The sequence below is a fragment of the Ylistrum balloti genome, unplaced genomic scaffold (assembly GCF_031769215.1).
Source record: "Ylistrum balloti isolate Yb309-2 unplaced genomic scaffold, AGI_CSIRO_Ybal_v1 Utg369852, whole genome shotgun sequence".
Taxonomy (NCBI): Eukaryota; Metazoa; Mollusca; class Bivalvia; order Pectinida; family Pectinidae; genus Ylistrum; species Ylistrum balloti.
The window spans coordinates 558407-581238 of NW_026782004.1; the positions used below are offsets into that span (position 1 = coordinate 558407).

At 38.5% G+C, this 22832-nt stretch overlaps 1 protein-coding gene across 1 annotated transcript; it reads right to left on the reverse strand.

Moving 5' to 3' along the window:
• Positions 1 to 1263: 1263 nt before the first annotated feature.
• LOC132545725 (putative chitinase 1) lies at positions 1264 to 14149 on the reverse strand. The gene is made up of 8 exons (XM_060209414.1): positions 14086 to 14149; positions 9906 to 10089; positions 7787 to 8039; positions 6739 to 6863; positions 2629 to 2740; positions 2054 to 2224; positions 1666 to 1785; positions 1264 to 1554 (listed from the first exon to the last, which is right to left on the reverse strand). Exons 1-8 carry the CDS (start codon positions 14147 to 14149, stop codon positions 1264 to 1266), a joined length of 1320 nt encoding a protein of 439 aa, XP_060065397.1.
• Between the last annotated feature and the right edge of the window lie 8683 nt (positions 14150 to 22832).

A 22832-nucleotide genomic window follows, 5' to 3' on the forward strand; every position in this document is an offset into this window, starting at 1 on the left:
TGTTTTATATTTGGAGAGGAGGCGAGAAGAGACCGTTTGGTATGGACTGTTTTATATTTGGAGAGGAGGCGAGAAGAGACCGTTTGGTATGGACTGTTTTATATTGGGAGAGGAGGCAAGAAGAGACCGTTTGGTATGGACTGTTTTATATTTGGAGAGGGGGAGAGAAGAGACCGTTTGGTATGGACTGTTTTATATTGGGAGAGGAGGCGAGAAGAGACTGTTTGGTATGGACTGTTTTATATTGGGAGAGGAGACGAGAAGAGACTGTTTGGTATGGACTGTTTTATATTTGGAGAGGAGGCGAGAAGAGACCGTTTGGTATGGACAGTTTTATATTTGGAGAGGAGGCGAGAAGAGACCGTTTGGTATGGACAGTTTTATATTTGGAGAGGAGGCGAGAAGAGACCGTTTGGTATGGACAGTTTTATATTTGGAGAGGAGGCGAGAAGAGACTGTTTGGTATGGACAGTTTTATATTTGGAGAGGAGGCGAGAAGAGACTGTTTGGTATGGACAGTTTTATATTTGGAGAGGAGGCGAGAAGAGACCGTTTGGTATGGACAGTTTTATATTTGGAGAGGAGGCGAGAAGAGACCGTTTGGTATGGACAGTTTTATATTTGGAGAGGGGGAGAGAAGCGACTGTTTGGTATGGACAGTTTTATATTTGGAGAGGAGGCGAGAAGAGACCGTTTGGTATGGACAGTTTTATATTTGGAGAGGGGGAGAGAAGCGACTGTTTGGTATGGACAGTTTTATATTTGGAGAGGGGGAGAGAAGAGACCGTTTGGTATGGACAGTTTTATATTTGGAGAGGGGGAGAGAAGAGACTGTTTGGTACGGACTGTTTTATATTTGGAGAGGAGGCGAGAAGCGACTGTTTGGTATGGATTGTTTCATATTTGGAGAGGAGGCGGTACGATACTGCCGCGTCGGTATGGATTGTGGTATTTTTAAGGGGAAGTAGGATAAACCCGTTTTGGGGCAGCCTTGTATATATATACTTGGTAGGGAGCATAAAGGACGAAAAAGTTAAGTTTCACGATTTAAATTTTCAGTATTGATCATGATATGCCCAATAAACGTGGGACTAGTTCATGATTCTGGTAGCGACGATCGCTGTGTATAAATGATACGCCAAACTAAGCATAAAATAAACGTTTTATTCTCGTGAGATTATTACAACGCAAAAGAATTGGTATCCTTAAAGTTTTTTAAACTACACCTGAACACCCTGTGTCGGTCATGTCGCGTGTTAAAGCTCACCAGCCCCGCCCACGACCCCCTCTTTGTTGGCTATGAATCTTTTCTTGTTGGTCCTGCATTTGCCAGCCGAGTGCCCTCTGTCGATATATTTCCTTCTTAGCGGCTGCCTGTTGGGCCTGGTCCTGCTTGGCATTTGTGATGAGTTCATTATAACCATGACGCGCGTGAAGACCGTCCAGGGCAGCGTTCATGAGAGGATAAGGCCTACCGCACGCGCCACGATAGTCGTCCATATCTAAGGTCCATATCATGATGCCACCAAGGAAGTTGTTGAAGACGATGCGAGCCTGTAAAATAATATTGAGCACTTTTGTATGACAGCCATTCCGTACCATTCCCATATCTATTGAATACAACAGAAATATTCCATATTTCATCATACAGTTACGGAAACCTACCTTTTGTTTGATACTCTCGGGGTTGTCGTAACCGATCCACTCATCCCCAACGATTGTGTAAGGCACACGCTTATCTGAAATCATCATTTCTCTTGCGCCGTTTTTGATCAGGTGACAAAGCTACAAAATTTTCATAAAGAATGTATATATAATTATGTGTTGCTTCCAGTTAATCTTAAATATACCGTAGGAACTCTGCGAAAAAGTAAAATTATAATCATAGACCAGAATACAAGGTGTGTGTAGAAACACGATCAACCACATATTATTTTACTAAAATAAATTGAAACTGATAGATTTATTGTAACCTTATAATTACCCTTGTCATATTGTAACAAGTATCTTTCCTTGTGCCAAAAAAAGGCGTGGGACAAGACATAGGACTAACCTGAGAAATGGGATATCCGTCTCCGTTATCGGAGCCTGCACCGATGGTTGGCGCTCCGGGTTGTGTATAGTTGGTGTTGGCTAGAGTAAAGGAGCGCCCGAACATGGGTAGACCTATTACAATCTTGTGACGTGGTACTCCCTTGTTTACCCAGTATCGGCTCAGGTTGTTCTGAAAGAATTCAATCGGATGAAACACTTCATTACCAAAGAGTGAATGTAATTTTACGAAGATACAAAGGAAGGGGTAAAGTACAGTGATATTCCGAACATCCGACGAAAGGTAAAGCAATCATAAGATCAGATATTTAACTAGATACACGAAACGGAAGTGTCAGCTGATGTCACGAGAGCTCTGATGTCAGGCATGTTTATTGATATCGTCGTACAGAAGGAATCGTGAGTGCCCACACGGTGTCATGAGAAATGTGACGTCATATTGTTGGATTGTAAACACGGTGTCACACAAGCTCTGTAGTGAGAAATGCTTTTTGTACGCACAGCTTCTAGCTATTTCTGACGTCACAACATACACATCATGACTTGCTTACATCACGCTCAATGCCGCGTACTCACCACATTCTTGGGATCGTGAGCACTGTAGAGGGCGCTGTGGTGATTTGCAATACTAGGGTCGTCCCAGTGGCCATAGAAGTCGAACATCTTCATGTTTATCCAGTTCACCCACCTGTAAAAAGAAACGGGGTTAAAAGACGATAGATAAACAATGACATATCTACGAGATAAGAAGGTAATGTAATGACAGTTCAGTGATAAATAATTCTGCTTTTTAAAGGTAGCAGTGGATGTGTTATTCGAATCTCCAATTACGAATCCGCTGCCAACTTCAGCTCCATCTATTTCTATACCAGTAATCAATGTTATGTCAACGACTGAAATCTGCATGCAATCAATGATCACAGACTTCAACCATTTTCAGAAAACAATTAACAAAAAACATCGGAGGACACCAAAACCTAGCAAACGAGTCCGAAACCTATGACCATGTTCTAATCAAACTTTGGTTCTTACTTACAATGTATGTCGCAAAAATCAGGGCCCGTATTCATGAAACTGTTCTCATGCTCAAGCATAGATTGTGTACTCAAGATAACTTTTTCATAATTCACCTAAATCATATCCATTAATACAAATGCCAAATATAAACATTGAATACAGCATTTGACTTGAAGTCTTTTCAAAATATTTTCAAATCCGTAACAAAATCAGCCTTTCTTATTCACTTTTAACTGAAACAAGATACAAGACTTGAGCATAACATTCATGATTGAGCATGGGAACGGTTTCGTGAATACGGTTCCTGATATTGTAATTAAAACCGTTGGTGCTAAAGTGGCTGTTGTTATCAACATCTCTACGAACGATACAAAAGTTATTTTATCCCATAACTACGTCAGTTACACAACCGATTTGCCACGTGGTAAACTTCGTAGCAGTGTTATTGTTTACACATCGCATTGTGTGAACACTTTTAAAGTCTCCAATTGGTCGTCTTTGACCTCTAGCAATTCTGATCGATTAACCTCTCAACTTTGACAGCAGATTACTTCTTTTTGTCAATTAAAAAGCATCAACATGGCCGCCGATCATCAGTTTGTATAGACACCTACATTACATTGAAACAAACGCCAAAAATCTGACAAACTGTTGATATGTATGTCTTTAATGGGAGATAAACCAGTTAAATATAGTGTGTATTTGTAAAGGAATCGTCTCTATTTGTCCGTATCGTGATTTGTATAAAGTCTTACGATTTGCTTCCCGGTGATCATTTTAAAATGTAGTTACGCTGAGTTCAGATTATGCTTTAACGTGGGTCTCAAAGACAAAGACCCTGGAATACACTGACTGACCATTCAGCAAGGAAATATTGTACTCGGCTGAGTAGTTACTCCCAAGTTAATGTATAATTCATGTACTGTTGTCATCATTACTGGAGTTATCAATGATACAGGAGTTGTTATCATTACTGCAGTTATCAATGATACAGGAGTTGTTATTATTACTGAAGTTATCAATGATACAGGAGTTGTTATCAGCATTACTGGAGTTGTCAATGATACAGGAGTTGTTATCATTACTGGAGTTATCAATGATACAGGAGTTGTTAGCATCATTACTGAAGTTATCAATGATACAGGAGTTGTTATCAGCATTACTGGAGTTATCAATGACACAGAATTGTTATCATAACTGGAGGTATCAATGATACAGGAGTTGTTAGCATCATTACTGAAGTTATCAATGATACAGGAGTTGTTATCAGCATTACTGGAGTTATCAATGACACAGAATTGTTATCATAACTGGAGGTATCAATGATACAGGAGTTGTTATCATTACCGGAGTTATCAATGATACAGGAGTTGTTATCAGCATTACCGGAGTTATCAATGACACAGGATTGTTATCATTACTGGAGTTATCATTGATACAGGAGTTGTTATCAGCATTACTGGAGTTATCAATGACACAGGATAGTTATCATTACTGGAGGTATCAATGATACAGGAGTTGTTATCATTACCGGAGTTTTCAATGATACAGGAGTTGTTATCAGCATTACCGGAGTTATCAATGACACAGGATTGTTATCATTACTGGAGTTATCAATGATACAGGAGTTGTTATCAGCATTACTGGAGTTATCAATGACACAGGATTGTTATCATTACTGGAGGTATCAATGATACAGGAGTTGTTATCATTACTGGAGTTATCAATGATACAGGAGTTGTTATCATTACTGGAGTTATCAATGACACAGGATTGTTATCATTACTGGAGGTATCAATGATACAGGAGTTGTTATCATTACTGGAGTTATCAATGATATAGGAGCTGTTAATATGGTTATGTAATACTTATTATGCTAAATACAAATATGACATAATTCCTTACTAATCAAGAATTTCACAATCAGCATTTGATTAAATCGGTTTTAATCTTAATATATATCCTATCGATTAATTAAAGTGATTGATTTTCATTCTTACCATTGTCTGTCCGATTGATGGATCCTACGTCCTATTGTCAACACAACTTACTTTGATGTAGATATTCGTAGCGGTTTTTTGACATGCATGATAGACAGTAGAGATGCATTTCATTCCCATTTTTAATTCTAATTTGTGTTTTGTATGATGTATGCTAAATCAGATTAAACATTAGAATGTGTATAAAAAGTCATTAACTTTAATAAAAACCTATCACGCCATTACCTTGATGAATCATCTCGTCAGGCGTCTTATTAATTCTATTACCTATCGAGTGAAGAAGTGTTGTTTATTGGAAACCTGTCTGTTCAGCTCCCAGAGGCCAGTAGTGTTCCTGGTATAAACACGGACCACCACCCTGACGATGTCCACACAGATTATATAGGGGTGTCGTATGACACGGAGGCCCATCCCCTGACGCAGAGACACCATCCCTCGCACTTTCAACACAAATATTACGGGGAAATGGTATACAAGGGTCCCAACCCTGGCCCTATATACAGGGATTATCCGGGAACACTGTATTTTTGCACGGATCATGTACGGACGTCGTTTAAGACAGTGACGTCAACCATGGAGATGTCTTGGGCACATGGTATAACATAAAAGCCCAGCCCCTGATGCTGTCTACAGGGATTACACGGGTACATGGTATAACACACAGGCCCTGCCCCTGATGCTGTTTACAAGGATTACACGGGTACATGGTATAACACATAGGTCCCGCCCCTGATGCTGTCTACAAGGATAACACGGGTACATGGTATAACACATTGGCCCGGCCCCTGATGCTGTTTACAAGGATTACACCGTACATGGTATATAACACATAGGCCCCGCCTCTGGTGTTGTCTATAAGGACAACACAGGTACATGGTTAATACATAGGCCCCGCCCCTGGTGTTGTCTATAAGGACAACACAGGTACATGGTATAATACATAGGCCCCGCCCCCGATGCTGACTACAAGGATTACACGGGCACATGGTATAACACATTAGCCCCGCCCCTGGTGATGTCTACAAGGATTACACAAGTACATAGTATATTACATTGTACGCCTAGCACATTACCATTTTGGGTACCATAAAGATCTCTATGAGCCATAATCATTACTTACTCGTGAACTACTTGTAACAACAGTTCAAAGTCATACTAGTCATTGATTAGCAAACGTCCAGAACATGCAAAATGAGGAAGATGTATAAGAACATGAAAATATAAAAGTTCATAAATTATACACAGAATTCCAGAGAGTAATGCCAGTACCAACTTACAGACTCTCGCACATGTTAAACAAAGCGTAGCTGAACTGACTACAGTACATCGTTACCATCTGGTCTATAAACTGTTTACCATCTATTTTCGACTTTAGTATACGTAGGATTATAGTACAGCCAAAAAGGTTGGTCGATTTTTTACCATCTCGTACACTGCGTACGTCAGTGCTAGTACACTCCACACTGGTCATTTGTCTGATGATGATGACCGTGTAACTCATCGAAACGTCATTCTGTAATTGTGTGATAAGAACTTATATTCTATTGACTTTACCAACCGGAAGAAAATGTTTTTGAAAATACACAGGTACATGCTATTACACACAGGTCCCTGATTTAGCTTAATATGGCCTCATTGACTTCGGGTGTTTTTATTAAGTACACGGTACCTGGAGTATCTAGGTAGGTCGTATGACATCGAGGCCCGCTCTACCGTGGGGTCAACAGAGATGGTAAGGATGAGGGTACTTTTGTCATCTGGCTCCTCCTCGTGCTCAAACTCCCACTGGAGCAGCTGAAGAAATCAAACGGCATATCTCAGTAAGCATGTCTTACAAAAGAATTATGTAACATACCCCTTTAAGTACTGTTTCTTACACTCAGTATATAGTTATATATAATTACCTTACCGGCCACGTAGTACCGCTTCCACATAGCTATCCAATGTTACCTTCTATATATAGTAACACTTCCACATAGCTATCCAATGTTACCTTCTATATATAGTAACACTTCCACATAGCTATCCAATGTTACCTTCTATATATAGTAACACTTCCACATAGCTATCCAATGTTACCTTCTATATATAGTAACACTTCCACATAGCTATCCAATGTTACCTTCTATATATAGTAACACTTCCACATAGCTATCCAATGTTACCTTCTATATATAGTAACACTTCCACATAGCTATCCAATGTTACCTTCTATATATAGTAACACTTCCACATAGCTATCCAATGTTACCTTCTATATATAGTAACACTTCCACATAGCTATCCAATGTTACCTTCTATATATAGTAACACTTCCACATAGCTATCCAATGTTACCTTCTATATATAGTAACACTTCCACATAGCTATCCAATGTTACCTTCTATATATAGTAACACTTCCACATAGCTATCCAATGTTACCTTCTATATATAGTAACACTTCCACATAGCTATCCAATGTTACCTACTCTATCAAGTAACATACAGTAATATCTTATTATTACATATCTTTATTTGTTATGTAGAAATAAATATGTAATTCTGCATTGGGACTGGAACATCCTAAATACTCGGTAACATCACTAAATCCTGATTTTTTTCCTGAAATTTCGAATTTTGTAGTCTATAGAAGCATACACATTATGATATTACTTCAAAGGAAAAGTGAACGTCCTGTTTAGAAACGTACACTCCTATTACGATATTGTTACTAACCCTCAAGAATCTGTAGAAGCGCTGTACATCCTCTGGTGGACTTCCTCGAGTAGCCGGGAACTGCCAGTCGATATCCAGGCCGTCGAAGTCGTGTTTACGAAGGTAGTTTATGGCTTCCTCGGCGAAGCGCTGCATATTTGCCTCCGAGGAAACGGTCTTAGAAAACAATTTACTGTCAGTGGCCCAGCCTCCAACTGACAACATCATCGTCAGGTCCTCGTTCTTGGAACGCATGCTGTGGAACCTCCGGAACCTGAAAATCATCCGTGTTGTCATTTAAAAAAGACACTCATACCTCACTCGCAGTTCACTCATACCTCACCCGCACTTGTTGCTATGTGTGTGTTCAGATGATACGTTATTATTGGTTCGAAAATGACTAAGAACATGTTCCGGTACCTCAATCACGAAGAACGTGTCGGGAACACCAACAATGGGCTATACTAATTAGATGTACTCCAGAGAGAAAGGTAAAGAAACAAACATAATTAGTTTTGTAAAGCAACATGTTTATAGTTAACTACTTGCGTAGGTATATTCCGCTACATCATAAGAGTCAAAAAGTGAATTCTCCGAAATTAATTCTTAAAAATAGAAATTCTCTGAATCAGCGATGAACACCAAACTAGTCAGTTTTCACTGTGAAGTGTTACTCATTAGTCCTCATTGTAGTATGCATAGATATACCCTTACAATGTCTGTACCACATAGAATATCGGCCATTTCTTTACAATAAATGTACCGCAAAGAATATCGGCCCTTTCTTTACAATAAATGTACCACAAAGAATATCAGCCCTTTCTTTACAATAAAGGTACCATACAGAATATCAGCCCTACCTTTGCAATAAATTTACCACATAGAATATCGGAACTTTCTTTACAATAAATGCACCACAGAATATCAGCCCTTTCTTTACAATAAAGGTACCATACAGAATACCAACCCTTCCTTTGCAATAAATTTACCACATAGAATATCAGCCCTTCCTTTACAATAAATGTACCACACAGAATACCAACCCTTCCTTTACAATAAATGTACCACAAAGAATATCAGCCCTTTCTTTACAATAAATGTACCACACAGAATACCAACCCTTCCTTTACAATAAATGTACCACAAAGAATATCAGCCCTTTCTTTACAATAAATGTACCACACGGAATATCAACCCTTTCTTTATATTATTTTATTTTATTCGTGTACGCTGAAAAAAGAGATTTGAATTTGAAATAATAAAACCTGCTTTATCACTCGGAAGCCCCATTGGCTTATCTTCCTTTCACAAACAGCATCAACATGTTAATTTAATAGGCGTAACGGAAATCGTGTTGATGGTGGTAAACTCTGTTACCTTTTCTGCTGCCCCTAAAACCACAGATGTTTTTTACGTAATAAAGGAAGTATTCATTTGTAAACATTGTCGGTCTCACGAAAATCTTGTTCTTTATAAAATCCCTTTCTTATACGATATCTAATTTATTAAGTGTGATATTTCATTATCTAATAATTTAGATGTCTTATTTTGATTTTCTTTGTAGGGCGTTTTACTTACTTAACTACATATTTCATTTAGTAGATATCTAATTTAGTAAATAAGTTTCCTTATTTGGTAAATCAAATTATCTTATTGAGTAAATAGGGAACCTTATTTGGTAAATTAGCTTCTTTATTTAGAAAATCAGATACCTGATTGAGTAAATAACAAACATTATTTGGTGAATCAGTATCTGATTTAATGAATAAGAAACCTTATTTGGAAAGTCAGATATCCGATTGAGTAAATAAGGTATCTTAAACTTGAAATGAGATATCTTATAAACTAAGAAGATATCTTATTTGATAAAATCTATACCTTATTTACTTTGGTCACGAACAGGAGCAATAATGCTCTATGAATAACGACAACCTGGCTTGCCAAATATACGATGTATAATATTTATGTGTGGCTGTCACAAGGAACAGCATATGGGCATTCTTTCTATAATTAGTGATCTTGGAGTGAACACGGTTTTTTCAGTCCAACTATCCAGGGGATGTACGTACCGACGGGTGGTGATTTTTTGTTTTGTTTTTATTTTTTTTTTCATTGTTTTTTGGTGTTTTTTTCAACTTACAGATTAAGTTCCTCAGTTTCATAGCCGTCCGGCGCCCGCAGCTGAGTTCCTGTGTCGTCAAGAGTAGCATAGGCGAACACAATATGGGTACAGAGGTAGGGGTCGATGTCTTCAGGGGCCAGACCTAACTTCCTGTCCCGATAAAGTGACCAGCCGCTATAGAAACACACCCTGTTAAACTCGGCTGTAAACAACGAGAATTTACCATCAATAATTAAAAATATTTGTTTTAGTATCAGGGTACACTGCACACTCTTATCTCCATACAATGTAATCCGCTTTATTTAGCAAACTAAATTTCATTGCATATTTAGTCATAGAAAGCGGTCATGTTTTACTGTATTGTCTATGTGGTTTCCATCACAACACACACACATTTACAAATCATCATCGTAGTAATCTTCTCTGTCCTTTGTTTTCAATGACACAACAATAGATTAATGATCTTCCGTCCTAAGTTTCCTATTTTGAAAATTATGGTTTTACTACTAAGACAGACTGGACACTTTCTGACACAGTCGTCCTTTATTGCTCCTGTCTCATACTTTACGACAGTTCATGCAATAAAACCTTTAAATTTGCTTTAACCGTGTTCAATGATTATCTTAGCGAATGCTTTAAAAAAGTAATTTTAACATTTATGTGCAAAATTATGTCCAATTAGGAAAAAACTGATACAACACTGACGATCTGTACCACCCTTACAACCATCACACTCCATCCCAAACATCCCCACCCACCTACACACATACCACCACTACACTCCACCCAAAACATCCCCACCCACCCCACAACACATACAACAACCGCACCCCACCCCAAGCATTCTCACCCACCTAAACACATACACCCATCACACTCCGCCCCAAACATCCCCACCCACCCCACAACACATACAACCACCGCACTCCACCCCAAACATCCCCATCCACCCCCACAACACATACAACCACCACACTCCATCCCAAACATCCCCACCCACCTACACACATACCACCACTACACTCCACCCAAAACATCCCCACCCACCCCACCCCACATACAACAACCGCACCCCACCCCAAACATCCCCACCCACCTAAAAACATACACCCATCACACTCCACCCCAAGCATCCTCACCCACCTAAACACATACACCCATCACACTCCGCCCCAAACATCCCCACCCACCCCACAACACATACAACCATCACACTCCGCCCCAAACATCCCCACCCACCTACACACATACCACCACTACACTCCACCCAAAACATCCCCACCCACCCCACAACACATACAACAACCGCACCCCACCCCAAACATCCCCACCCACCTAAAAACATACACCCATCACACTCCACCCCAAGCATCCTCACCCACCTAAACACATACACCCATAACACTCCGCCCCCAAACATCCCCACCCACCCCACAACACATACAACCATCACACTCCGCCCCAAACATCCCCACCCACCTACACACATACCACCACTACACTCCACCCAAAACATCCCCACCCACCCCACAACACATACACCCAACAACAACCGCACCCCACCCCAAACATCCCCACCCACCTAAAAACATACACCCATCACACTCCACCCCAAGCATCCTCACCCACCTAAACACATACACCCATCACACTCCGCCCCAAACATCCCCACCCACCCCACAACACATACAACCATCACACTCCGCCCCAAACATCCCCACCCACCTACACACATACCACCACTACACTCCACCCAAAACATCCCCACCCACCCCACAACACATACAACCACCGCACCCCACCCCAAGCATCCTCACCCACCTAAACACATACACCCATCACACGTCACCCCAAACATCCCCACCCACCCCACAACACATACAACCACCGCACTCCACCCCAAACATCCCCACCCACCCCACAACACATACAAACACCGCACTCCCCAAATATCCCCACCCACCTAAACAATACAACCACTACACTCCACCCCAAACATCCCCACCCACCTAAACACATACAACATCACACTCCACCCCAAACATCCCCACCCACCTACACACATACCACCACTACACTCCACCCAAAACATCCCCACCCACCCCACAACACATACAACCACCGCACCCCACCCCAAGCATCCTCACCCACCTAAACACATACACCCATCACACTCTGCCCCAAACATCCCCACCCACCCCACAACACATACAACCACCGCACTCCACCCCAAACATCCCCACCCACCCCACAACACATACAACCACCGCACTCCACCCCAAACATCCCCACCCACCCCACAACACATACAACCATCACACTCCACCCCAAACATCCCCACCCATCTAAACACATACACCCATCACACTCCGCCCCAAACATCCCCACCCACCCCACAACACATACAACCACCACACTCCACCCCAAACATCCCCACCCACCTAAACACATACAACCACCACACTCCACCCCAAACATCCTCACCCACCTAAACACATACAACCATCAAACTCCACTCCAAACATCCCCACCCACCCCACAACACATACAACCACCGCACTCCACCCCAAACATCCCCACCAACCCCACAACACATACACCCATCACACTCCACCCCAAACATCCCTACCCACCTAAACACATACAACCATCACACCCCACCCCAAACATCCTCACCCACCCCACAACACATACAACCACCGCACCCGACCCCAAACATCCCCAACCACCTAAACACATACAACCATCACACTCCACCTCAAACATCCCAACCCACCTAAACACATACAACCATCACACTCCACCCTAAACATCCAAACCCACCAAAACACATACAACCATCACACTCCACCCCAAATATCCCAACCCACCTAAACACATACAACCATCGCACTCCACCCCAAACATCCCCACTCACCTAAACACATACAACCATCACACTCCACCCCCAACTTCCCCACCCACCTAAACACATACAACCACCACACTCCACCCAAACATCGCCATCCACCCCCACAACACATACAACCACCGCACTCCACCCCAAATATCCCCACCCACCTAAACACATACACCCATCACACTCCACCCTAAACATCTCCACCCACCTAAACACATACAACCATCACACTCCACCCCAAACATCCCCACCCACCCCACAACACATACATCCACCCCACTTCACCCCAAACATCCACACCAACCCAAACACATACAACCACCACACACCACTCCAAACATTCCCACCCAACCCTCAATACGAGATATTGATGAAATAAAATGTAATTGTGACGTTCCGGATCTGTTTAGGCGAAAATGATAATGATTTCCGGAAGGTTCGAGAAACAGAGAAACACGTCACATTTATTAACTACGACGGTGATGAAATGTCACAATAGTTAATGTGAATATACTGATTAACCAGAAATTTATGTTAATGATATTCCATCTGTACACAGACAAACTGAGTGTGTACATGTTGTCTACGGGGCAGGTCGTGTCTGGTACCTAGAATCCACATGTCTAAACTATCATCACGCAAACTGGTCATATACAATACTGTACCTTATATCTTACCTTAGACACGTCACAGTATATCACATACCATACACCAGCTAACATGTCTTATCAAAATGTCTTTGACATTCTGAGACACACGTCATTGTGTAACAGAATGTCACTGAACACCATCAAACAGTGTACCAAACGCACAATCGATCATAAAGTACACAAACACTTTTTTAAATGTGTAAATGATTATAAACAATGTGTAAAACAACAAAACGTGTATGAAACGTCAAACAATCTACCTAACAAGAACACTGTAGCCAAAACAATTAATCAGACAATATGCGAATTACTAACAGTTCTAAATGTACCCAATAACATGATGTTTCAATCAGCCGATGTACCAAAACATCGTACTAAAATTGTAACGCGGAAGGTATCGGGCAAAATACATCAAAAAGTTTAACAGGTACAAGTCAATTAACAACATACATATCTTATAATATAATGTACTTCTATTTTGAGGATGATGTTTCGTTAACTCACCTGTTGTGACAAATAACACACCTGTTATGAGGATGACGTCTCGATAATATACCTGCTTTCAGAATGACGTCATGATAGATTACCTGCTGTGAGGATGACATCACGATAACATACCTGCTGTGAGAATGACATCACGAAAACTTACCTGCAGTGAGGACAACATTTACAATTAGGACAAGAAGACCCCGAAGAACAGCTTGCGCGTCCATCTGCAATAAAAAAAGCATTTACAATTTAATGTTACGTCGCGTTCATTCCGAATCAACGTAGCATCTGAATAATCATCACAACCAATTTAGTTTACTCTATAATGTCATAACATCACGTTCTACACATTCTCACAGAAAGGTAGTAATCGATCACGGCTGAAGGGCTTATAGGTTAAATTTGACACCTCAAGAAGATATTTATGCATTGGAGCGAAAGCATTCAATACAAAAGATATCCTGTTGACGAGTATGTATTGAAATAGTGATGCACAGAAATAATGCAGTGATGTACTGACAATGATAATGCAGTGATGTACTTAAAATGATAATGCAGTGATGTACTTAAAATGATAATGTAGTGATGTACTGTAACAATGATAATGTAGTGATGTACTGACAATGATAATGTAGTGATGTACTTACAATGATAATGTAGTGATGTACTAACAACAATGATAATGTAGTGATGTACTTACAATGATAATGTAGTGATGTACTAACAACAATGATAATGTAGTGATGTACTGACAACAATGATAATGTAGTGATGTACTGACAATGATAATGTAGTGATGTACTGACAACAATTATAATGTAGTGATGAACCGACAATGATAATGTAGTGATGAACGGACAATGATAATGTAATGATGTAATGACAATGATAATGTAGTGATGTACTGACTATGATAATGTAGTGATGTACTGACAATGATAATGTAGTGATGTACTGACGACAATGATAATGTAGTGATGTACTGACGACAATGATAATGTAGTGATGTAATGACAAGGATTATGTCATCAGGCTGGATCGGTGTTACATTATTTCTTGCAAGCGTTTTTCGTGATTTCCTTCAGATATTCGGTAGTTGTGACTGTCTTTTGCAGTGAAACGACGACAATGGCCAGAAGTAGCCATCGCAAGTACGACAGTGACCGGTTTGTCATTGTTCTTCACCCGTGACCACGCCCACACTGAAGGGACCACGCCCAAACCGAGAAGGACGGCTGTCTATCATCGACACATTACGTGTCATTAGCGACATATACATCTATACCTAAATGGACAATTTGTGTTATGCGTCAGTCACGCGTTTTAATAAGCTACTGACAATGAATACATATGTCCTTTTTAAAAGATACTTGTCAGAAATTATGTATTGTTGCTATCTGTTGTAATGTTTAATAATAAGCCCCTCTACCTTGCCACTATACACAGTAACATTCCACATAAACGATACAACAGATATATAGACCTTAACAATCAACATGTTTATTTATGTTTGTCAGTTTTATATTAAATATGACCCATCAGTTACATTTCGATGTCACTGTCTTGGGAACCTTGACCGGTTCAGAGCGGCGAGTCAAATCTACTGACATCTTAATAGCATTACATGGCAGCAACATGATGATTAAAGATACGACAAAAGAGGCACATTCTCCATTAATTACCATTTCAATATCCAGATTTTTTTTTATTGATAGATATAGGTATAGGTCGTGGTTAGCTTGGTACTATGACACCTAACCTGTAGCAATATTAAGATTTATAAGAATTAAAGACATAGTATATTTATTACCAAGGTCACCTTCGTTAGGTGATGTCGGTTGCTGAATCTCCAGGTCACATGAAGACTAGTAAGGTGGTAAATAAATGTGAAGGTCATATGAAAATTCAGTTGTAATGTAAAGTTAGATGGCAAGTTTTCCCACGAACAAATGACGTTAAAGATAGATGTCAGTTGAGTGGAGGACAAGTAACGTGTTACTTAAATATCAAGATCATATGAGGACTAGTAAATTTAGAGTTATATGTCAAGGTCACATAATGACTAGTGACATTGTAGTTAGATATCAATATCACCAGGATATTACTAACTTGATATCTGAATGTCAAGGTCACAGGTAGACCAGTGAAGTTATGGGTTAGATACCACCCTCTACTGTAGTCAAGTCACGTAATAAAGCCTTAGAGTCCTGTCCATCACACTCGCCATTAGCATGTGTCGTGAAGAAATTGCACAGCATTTATTCTACTTAGTATTAATAGCATGAATAATCCAATGCAAATTTGTTTTAATTTCATTTAATTGTATGAATAATATCTCATCGAAACATTAAATCTACAGTGGAAGTTCTGACATCAGGATGACATTATGTTCGGTACTGTTTCCCTGACTGTTCCCACCACGTCGACCTAAGGTGTCTAACTCGTTGTATAATACATCTATATCTGATAAGTATACAGTACTTTTATAGTCCGTAGTTTATTGACATCAAAGGGAGGCAACCAGTGCAGTATTATTTACACACGTTTATAAAAAAATCATTAGATGTTACGATTTAGTTAGAATGCTTTTAACAGTGAAAGGTTATTTGTTATGATAACAGAAGCGGAACAATGAAAGGCCAGGGTCCATTATAAATATTACAGATCACCCTGAAGAAATATTATTGAGGCTTGTGTTTTATGGGAGTATGGTCAAGGTCAAGAAGGTGACCTATATAATTCTGCATCTTGTATTGACAATGGCAAGATTTTATTCTAGTAAACATATACATCGTAAGGAATTACATACATTACATTTACATACATAATCGATGCAAGGGTTCTACTCAATGAAGTTAAATCGGTCACTGATCTGATTGGTGAATTTCGCAAGCAAGATAAAATACCGAGTTTTTAAATTAGCATCTGGACACTAATTTGTCCATTGTGATAGATCTTGTTGTTCATTACAGTTCAATAAATAATGAAATTCGTCTCCGATTTCGTTTCTGTTACAAAAGTTGCAACGCGTGTTTCCTTGAAGGACGTTGTTCCATCGGCCATATTCAATTGGTAAATCAACACTACATGTTCGAAATTGAAAATAAACATTTGCTAGTGGTTGAAGGAGCTATTATTCTAAAAATGAGTCATGTTTTTAAATTTGATAATTGGTCTCTTTGAGGGAATTGAAATAATAGCTTTTCCAACTATATATGTATATATGAACATGTTTTTGAATGAATTGTAATTTTAAATCATTGTATACTAGTAAAATATTGATGTTCAAAATTACATTATAATTACATTCGTCAAGAGTTATTTTAACATTTTGTATTATAATGTTTAGAAATCCCATACAATTTGCTACCTCATTTGTTGTGTGTAGATAACGATCTGACTATTAACTACATTTACTTCGCGTAATTCAACGCCGATCGTTTAATGATAAAGAGTTTTAAGGTCAAGGCCGAACGCTTGATGATAAAGAGTTTTAAGGTCAAGGCCGAACGCTTGATGATATAAGACTTTCTCCACAGTCATCACTGCTGGATTTTACTGGTAAAAAACTTCGAAAGTAAACAATGCATAAAATCAGTAGAAACTGACATTCCAGGGACTACACCCAAACCGCTTGTTTATTGTATTGTCAATGTACATTCAGGGAAACACAACATTCAACAGTACTGGCATACAACAGATGACCTGAACTCCTGGGTCCAGTGATATAGTGCATAGTTCTAAATATTGTGGATACTGTTCCTAATTCATTGAATTGTTATCTCCCTTACTTTATTCCTCGTGTGTGAATGACCTTGAAAATGAACTTAATAAGACTTCTTATGACGCTGTATCTTAACAGTACAATGAAAAGTGAAAATTGATAGTTAATAGGTATAAAACAAAATTTAAATGTTTGTATTTCGAAATGATGGAAAGCTGTTTTAATTGATATGAAATAGAAAATTGTTGACAGATTTAATTATCTTTGCGTATTGCTAATTTTAATGTAAGATTTACAAAACGTCAAACTTATAATTGCTGAACAAGGTCGGAAATTCATAAAAATGTACTAAGAATTTGTAATAATTTATTATTCAATGTAGATTCTAAAATCGATGTTTTTGATATTAATGTTTCCCCTGTTCTCAATTTTGGTTGCGAAACATTGGGCTTTACTGCCGCGGACAAAGTAGAAAAAGTACAAATTGGTTTTTTAAGAAGAAGCCACATTGAAAAAAAAAACAAACAAAAAAATAAAAACGGTACGCCATGTTTTGTGGTATATTCGCAATTAGAACATGAGATGTTTTATACAAGTGGGGCCTGCCTTTGCACATCATTTGGAAATGTCGAATAATTTAAGTTGAAATTAATTAAACGTGATAATTGAGTCATTTTATGAAGAAATGGGTAAATGTTTCCAACGAAACTGTAATTGGCGTTGTCAAGTTAATAAATCATTGTTGTCTTGTGGTTTTGGAAATGTCTAGATAACTCATTATATTGATAATGGTTGGGTCACTTTACGTTGTTTTAAGCAGCGTTTGATCGATAATTTCATTCAAATAAGGAATAATTTTGTCGAACGGTCGTCAAAATGTTATTTGTATAAATTCATGTAAATTATACGTTACAAATTTATTTAACAAAGTCTATCCTAGATGTATATCTTAAACTTTTTAGATCCTTTAGGGTTGCTTGTCTAGTGGACTCTAAGATCCTTAGGGATCGCTTGTCTAATGGGCTCTAGATCCTTTGTGGTCGCGTGTCTAGAGGGATCTAACCTCCTTAGGGATCGCTTGTCTAGGCAACTATTGTTACCTCCGTATATATTACATACATTTCTCATTTTGTTCTCTTACATTTATGATAATCTCGAATGAATGCCTATGAGTGCAAGATACTAAAATCTAGATCACCTTGGAATAGCATGACGCCATTTCAGCACCACGCTGACCTTCTCGCACGACTGTTTAGATAACGCATTATGTAGTATCGGACTTTGGACTCTCACGCCACTCTTCCGGTAAATATGGGGTCATAATGTCACCACTTTTAATTTAGTAAAGGCTGAAAAAATGCTATTTCTAAACAACTGTCTAATTTGAAAAAACCTGTAATGAATGATAAACTGTATATTACTTTCCTTCTTAAATAAAATCTAATAACTCGAGACGAATATTTTTAATTTTGGCCGAAGATTAAGCAAACAGAAGAGCTATACCTGTTTCTTAGATGATTCTTAATGAATTGATGAACAAGTGTTGTCATTCACAGAAATGGCATGTCAAAAATGTGTTAAACCCCTTTTTCTATAACAAATAAAGATTTTTTGACTGTCGGCAATAATAGCATACTGTAAATTTATTCAAAATACATTGGCACATTTTCCGTAATAGTACTTTAAACTAATTTAATTAGACATTTAACATGGCTGCCGTATCGTTATGAAGTATATACATGTAAGCAGGTCGTGAACTAGCCAGGAATTAACTGAGACAATTACGGCCCTAACTTCAATCATTTAGGGTCAATTTTCGCCCTGCTTTCTGAAAGCAATACCTAATACAGTATTCTTGGTGTTGAATGTTTGACTTTTTTTTTTACTTTTAAAAATGATTCAAGATCACCGCCGTGGATTTAACCTCCATACAACTATGATAGTTATACCCGAGGTAAAATAATAATGATACAGTTTTTTATTGAAATTTCAGTATTTTGAGTCATGGGATACAAAATGGCTGTCCTGCTCTGTATTTGACAAAAATCGCACATACCAGATGTAATACCAGATTTACCATACTCGAAATGTTCACGGTCTCCTTTTTGCGCCCGCGAACGAAATATGGAGGCGAAGTTGTAATTCAACTGCAACCAGAAACTTAGTGTCCCAATGTGCAACATAGCACAAAATAAAAAGAAGCTGCCAGAATTATCGATCATAATTCAAATCAATGTTGTCATAGGAGAAAGATGTTACTCAGTGTGTCAACATCATCCATCTCGGTGGGTCCCAATCTCTACCAGAGTTGTCGGTCCTTGATATTCACAATAAAACTCTGTAAATGACTCACGCAGGGTACCGCAATGCACTTTGGGAGAGATTGAGTGGGTACACATGTATATGACGTGGTCATATCACCATGACTATATATGACGTAAAACATTATATGATGACGTCACATGTATAAACATTTTACTATAGAAACGTTATGAGTTGTTTCGTGTCTATTTTGTGTCATGAATTATTAAAATCTTTATGTTACCACAAGAACGCTCTACCACGCATTATCTGCTATAACAAATGTCGTAAAAACGATGCATTTGAATTATTTTTTCCTCTCGTTCGTGTCCACGATAAAGATTTCAGTATCTTTACAATTTGATTATAAGATGTTTGTCTGTTTAGTATATCAGTAGGCTTTAGTGATTCGCTTTTCATTTTAAGGCATATTTCAGTGGCTGTCCTTGAATTTATCCCTCCACTGATAAGATAATGACCATTTAACAGTTCCATATATGGACATATCCAAGGAACTATTTTTTCTCCTCATTCTGATGTGTTTGTTGGTGTAACTGATGGATCAGAAGTTACTCCATGGTAGTGAAATGTTAAGATTTAAATGTTAACCATTAAGCACGGATAACGATTTTTCCCAATCACCTGTATATGTCGACAAGACTGTTATGTTTTGTTTTATTTAATTGTTTAAATTTTAGAAGAAGAAAAAAATTATCTTATTAATTTCTATAAAATAAGAGCAACACTTAGTACAAATGAATATAATCTAAATTTGCTGCAGTGAATTTTTTTTTCGTTATTCGCTTTCGGTATTACCGATAAAGAACTCCTTTTGTAGGAGAAGCGTCTTCGTCGGTAATATCTCTTTAAGTTATTTAAGATTAGATGATGTCTTACCTTGAGAACAAGAAGTTTCCAGAAATTCCCTTTTTGATACCGTCAACAGGATAATCCGGCTAACGTCCACACACGAGCGCCACCTCACGGACACTGCAGAAATGACAGCAAATTATTTTCAATTGCATTAATTATTCAAGAGTATGTTATCATTGCTAATAGAGAGACAGAGACACTCACAGACTGTTGATTAGCTACCTGGTGTGACAGGTAAGGACAGCAAATATAATATATTCTAATGAACTGCATGGCCACGCTTCAATTACTCATTACGTAGATATGTTCCTGGTGAGATAAAAAAAAAAGTAATGAATTTTTGATACATGACAGTAATTGAAACGTAGGTCAAATTGAAATTGATAAAGAGTTATATTTGTATTTTATAATATCTCATAATGATATGCAAGCTCTGTCTGAATAAGCTGACATTTGACATCATGAAGTGAGTTGCCCTGGAATTGTTTAAAAAAGGTCATGTCATAGCAAAGGTCATCTCGACCCAGCCAAGCTTGACCATCACCGGACCAGGAACTATTTCCCTAAACCGGAAGTATGCATTTAAATGAGGTAGAATTGCTGCCGCACCTCCTTTGTTCCTTATTTAAGGGGAGATGTCATAATTAATTTGTAAATATGACTTTTGTTACCACGAATACAGCTACAAACTTGAACATGCAAACAGCATTAGTAAACAAGCCGATCACCACAAATCGGCTCTGTTTCCTCCGTGACCCTGGTTCTGCCTGACACGCATAACGAGCCAATTAATTTAATTAGTATGTAAATATGGTCGTGTACAATGTTCAAAACTACAAAGATGAGAGAGCTTATAACGGGCATACATTTGGCGACGTCTGTGTGGAGAGTCTGACGAAAAACTCTAGAACGCCCAATGTGTTACGGAGTCGACTGGCGGATGATCAATGGGCTCTCGGTGGTATTTCATAAACCTTGAATGATTGATAGGCAGAGTAGTCCAGTCTAAAAACAAAACTGGAAGCAGAGAGATGTTGTCTGTTCCCTAAATAATTTGTTTATTAAAAATGAAAATAAAATGATACTTTATTTATTTTATTTATCTATTAATTTATCTATTTATCTTATTTTCTGTACTTGAAGTGTATTGACATTGGGGTAACTACGTGTTTGGTTTGGTGCATCAAAGACATCAGTTATTTCGAAAGGTGTCTATGACGTTAGTAGTTAATAATATGAGAAGATGTCGTTATTACCAAACCAAGAAAATACCACATACTTAAAATGTGTCATACAAATTGATAGTTACTTGCGTGACACTTAATTTTAGAAGTCAGTAATTACTCACGTGACAAAGAGTTATTAATGACTAACATGAGAAGGTTCTATAGATGTTACTAATGACGAACTAGGTAGAGTGAAGTTAGTAATTACAACCATGGCAGCTGTGTCATGTTCATCATCATCTATCTACCTTCTGTCTGAGGACAGAGATGTTACATTGGACGACACTGATAAATATTTATATCTTGAACCTATCACCACCATGTAAGGACGATGTAACGATCTAAGGACAAAACAGTTGCTAACTCGGCGAGTCGGCCACTTGGCTTAGTTTTATCAAAATTTAACTAAATACAAATTCACGCTTCACACTTCACGCATCATATGGAAAAGACGCGCAGCAGAGTAAGGCGATTTTGACTGGATTCTGGCTGATATTAGGCTTTGGCACACTGTTCACATATTAATAGGTATGGTATTCGGTCGGTCTAGCAACAAATGTGGACGAAATTGTCATTATATCAGGTTTTACTGATATTCAATATATCTTATGTGTTGATCCAAGTTTTTTTAACAGGGCTAGATCATATTTATCACAAAGAAACTTGGACAACATCATTAACAAATGGAAATTAAGCATAACTAGATATTGAGCCATCAGGGAAAATGACAGAACGAATATATCAAGAATATGTCAAGATTTTACACGAGAATTTATCACTGAA

Coding starts and splice junctions, on each gene's coding strand:
- LOC132545725 (XM_060209414.1), bottom strand. CDS start 14,149: ATGGACGCGCAAGCTGTTCTTCGGGGTCTTCTTGTCCTAATTGTAAAT. Junction 2,741..6,738: donor GACCTACCTAGATACTCCAG/GTACCGTGTACT, acceptor TTCTTTTTACAG/GTGGGTGAACTGGATAAACA. Junction 2,225..2,628: donor CTCACGATCCCAAGAATGTG/GTGAGTACGCGG, acceptor GAATTCTTTCAG/AACAACCTGAGCCGATACTG.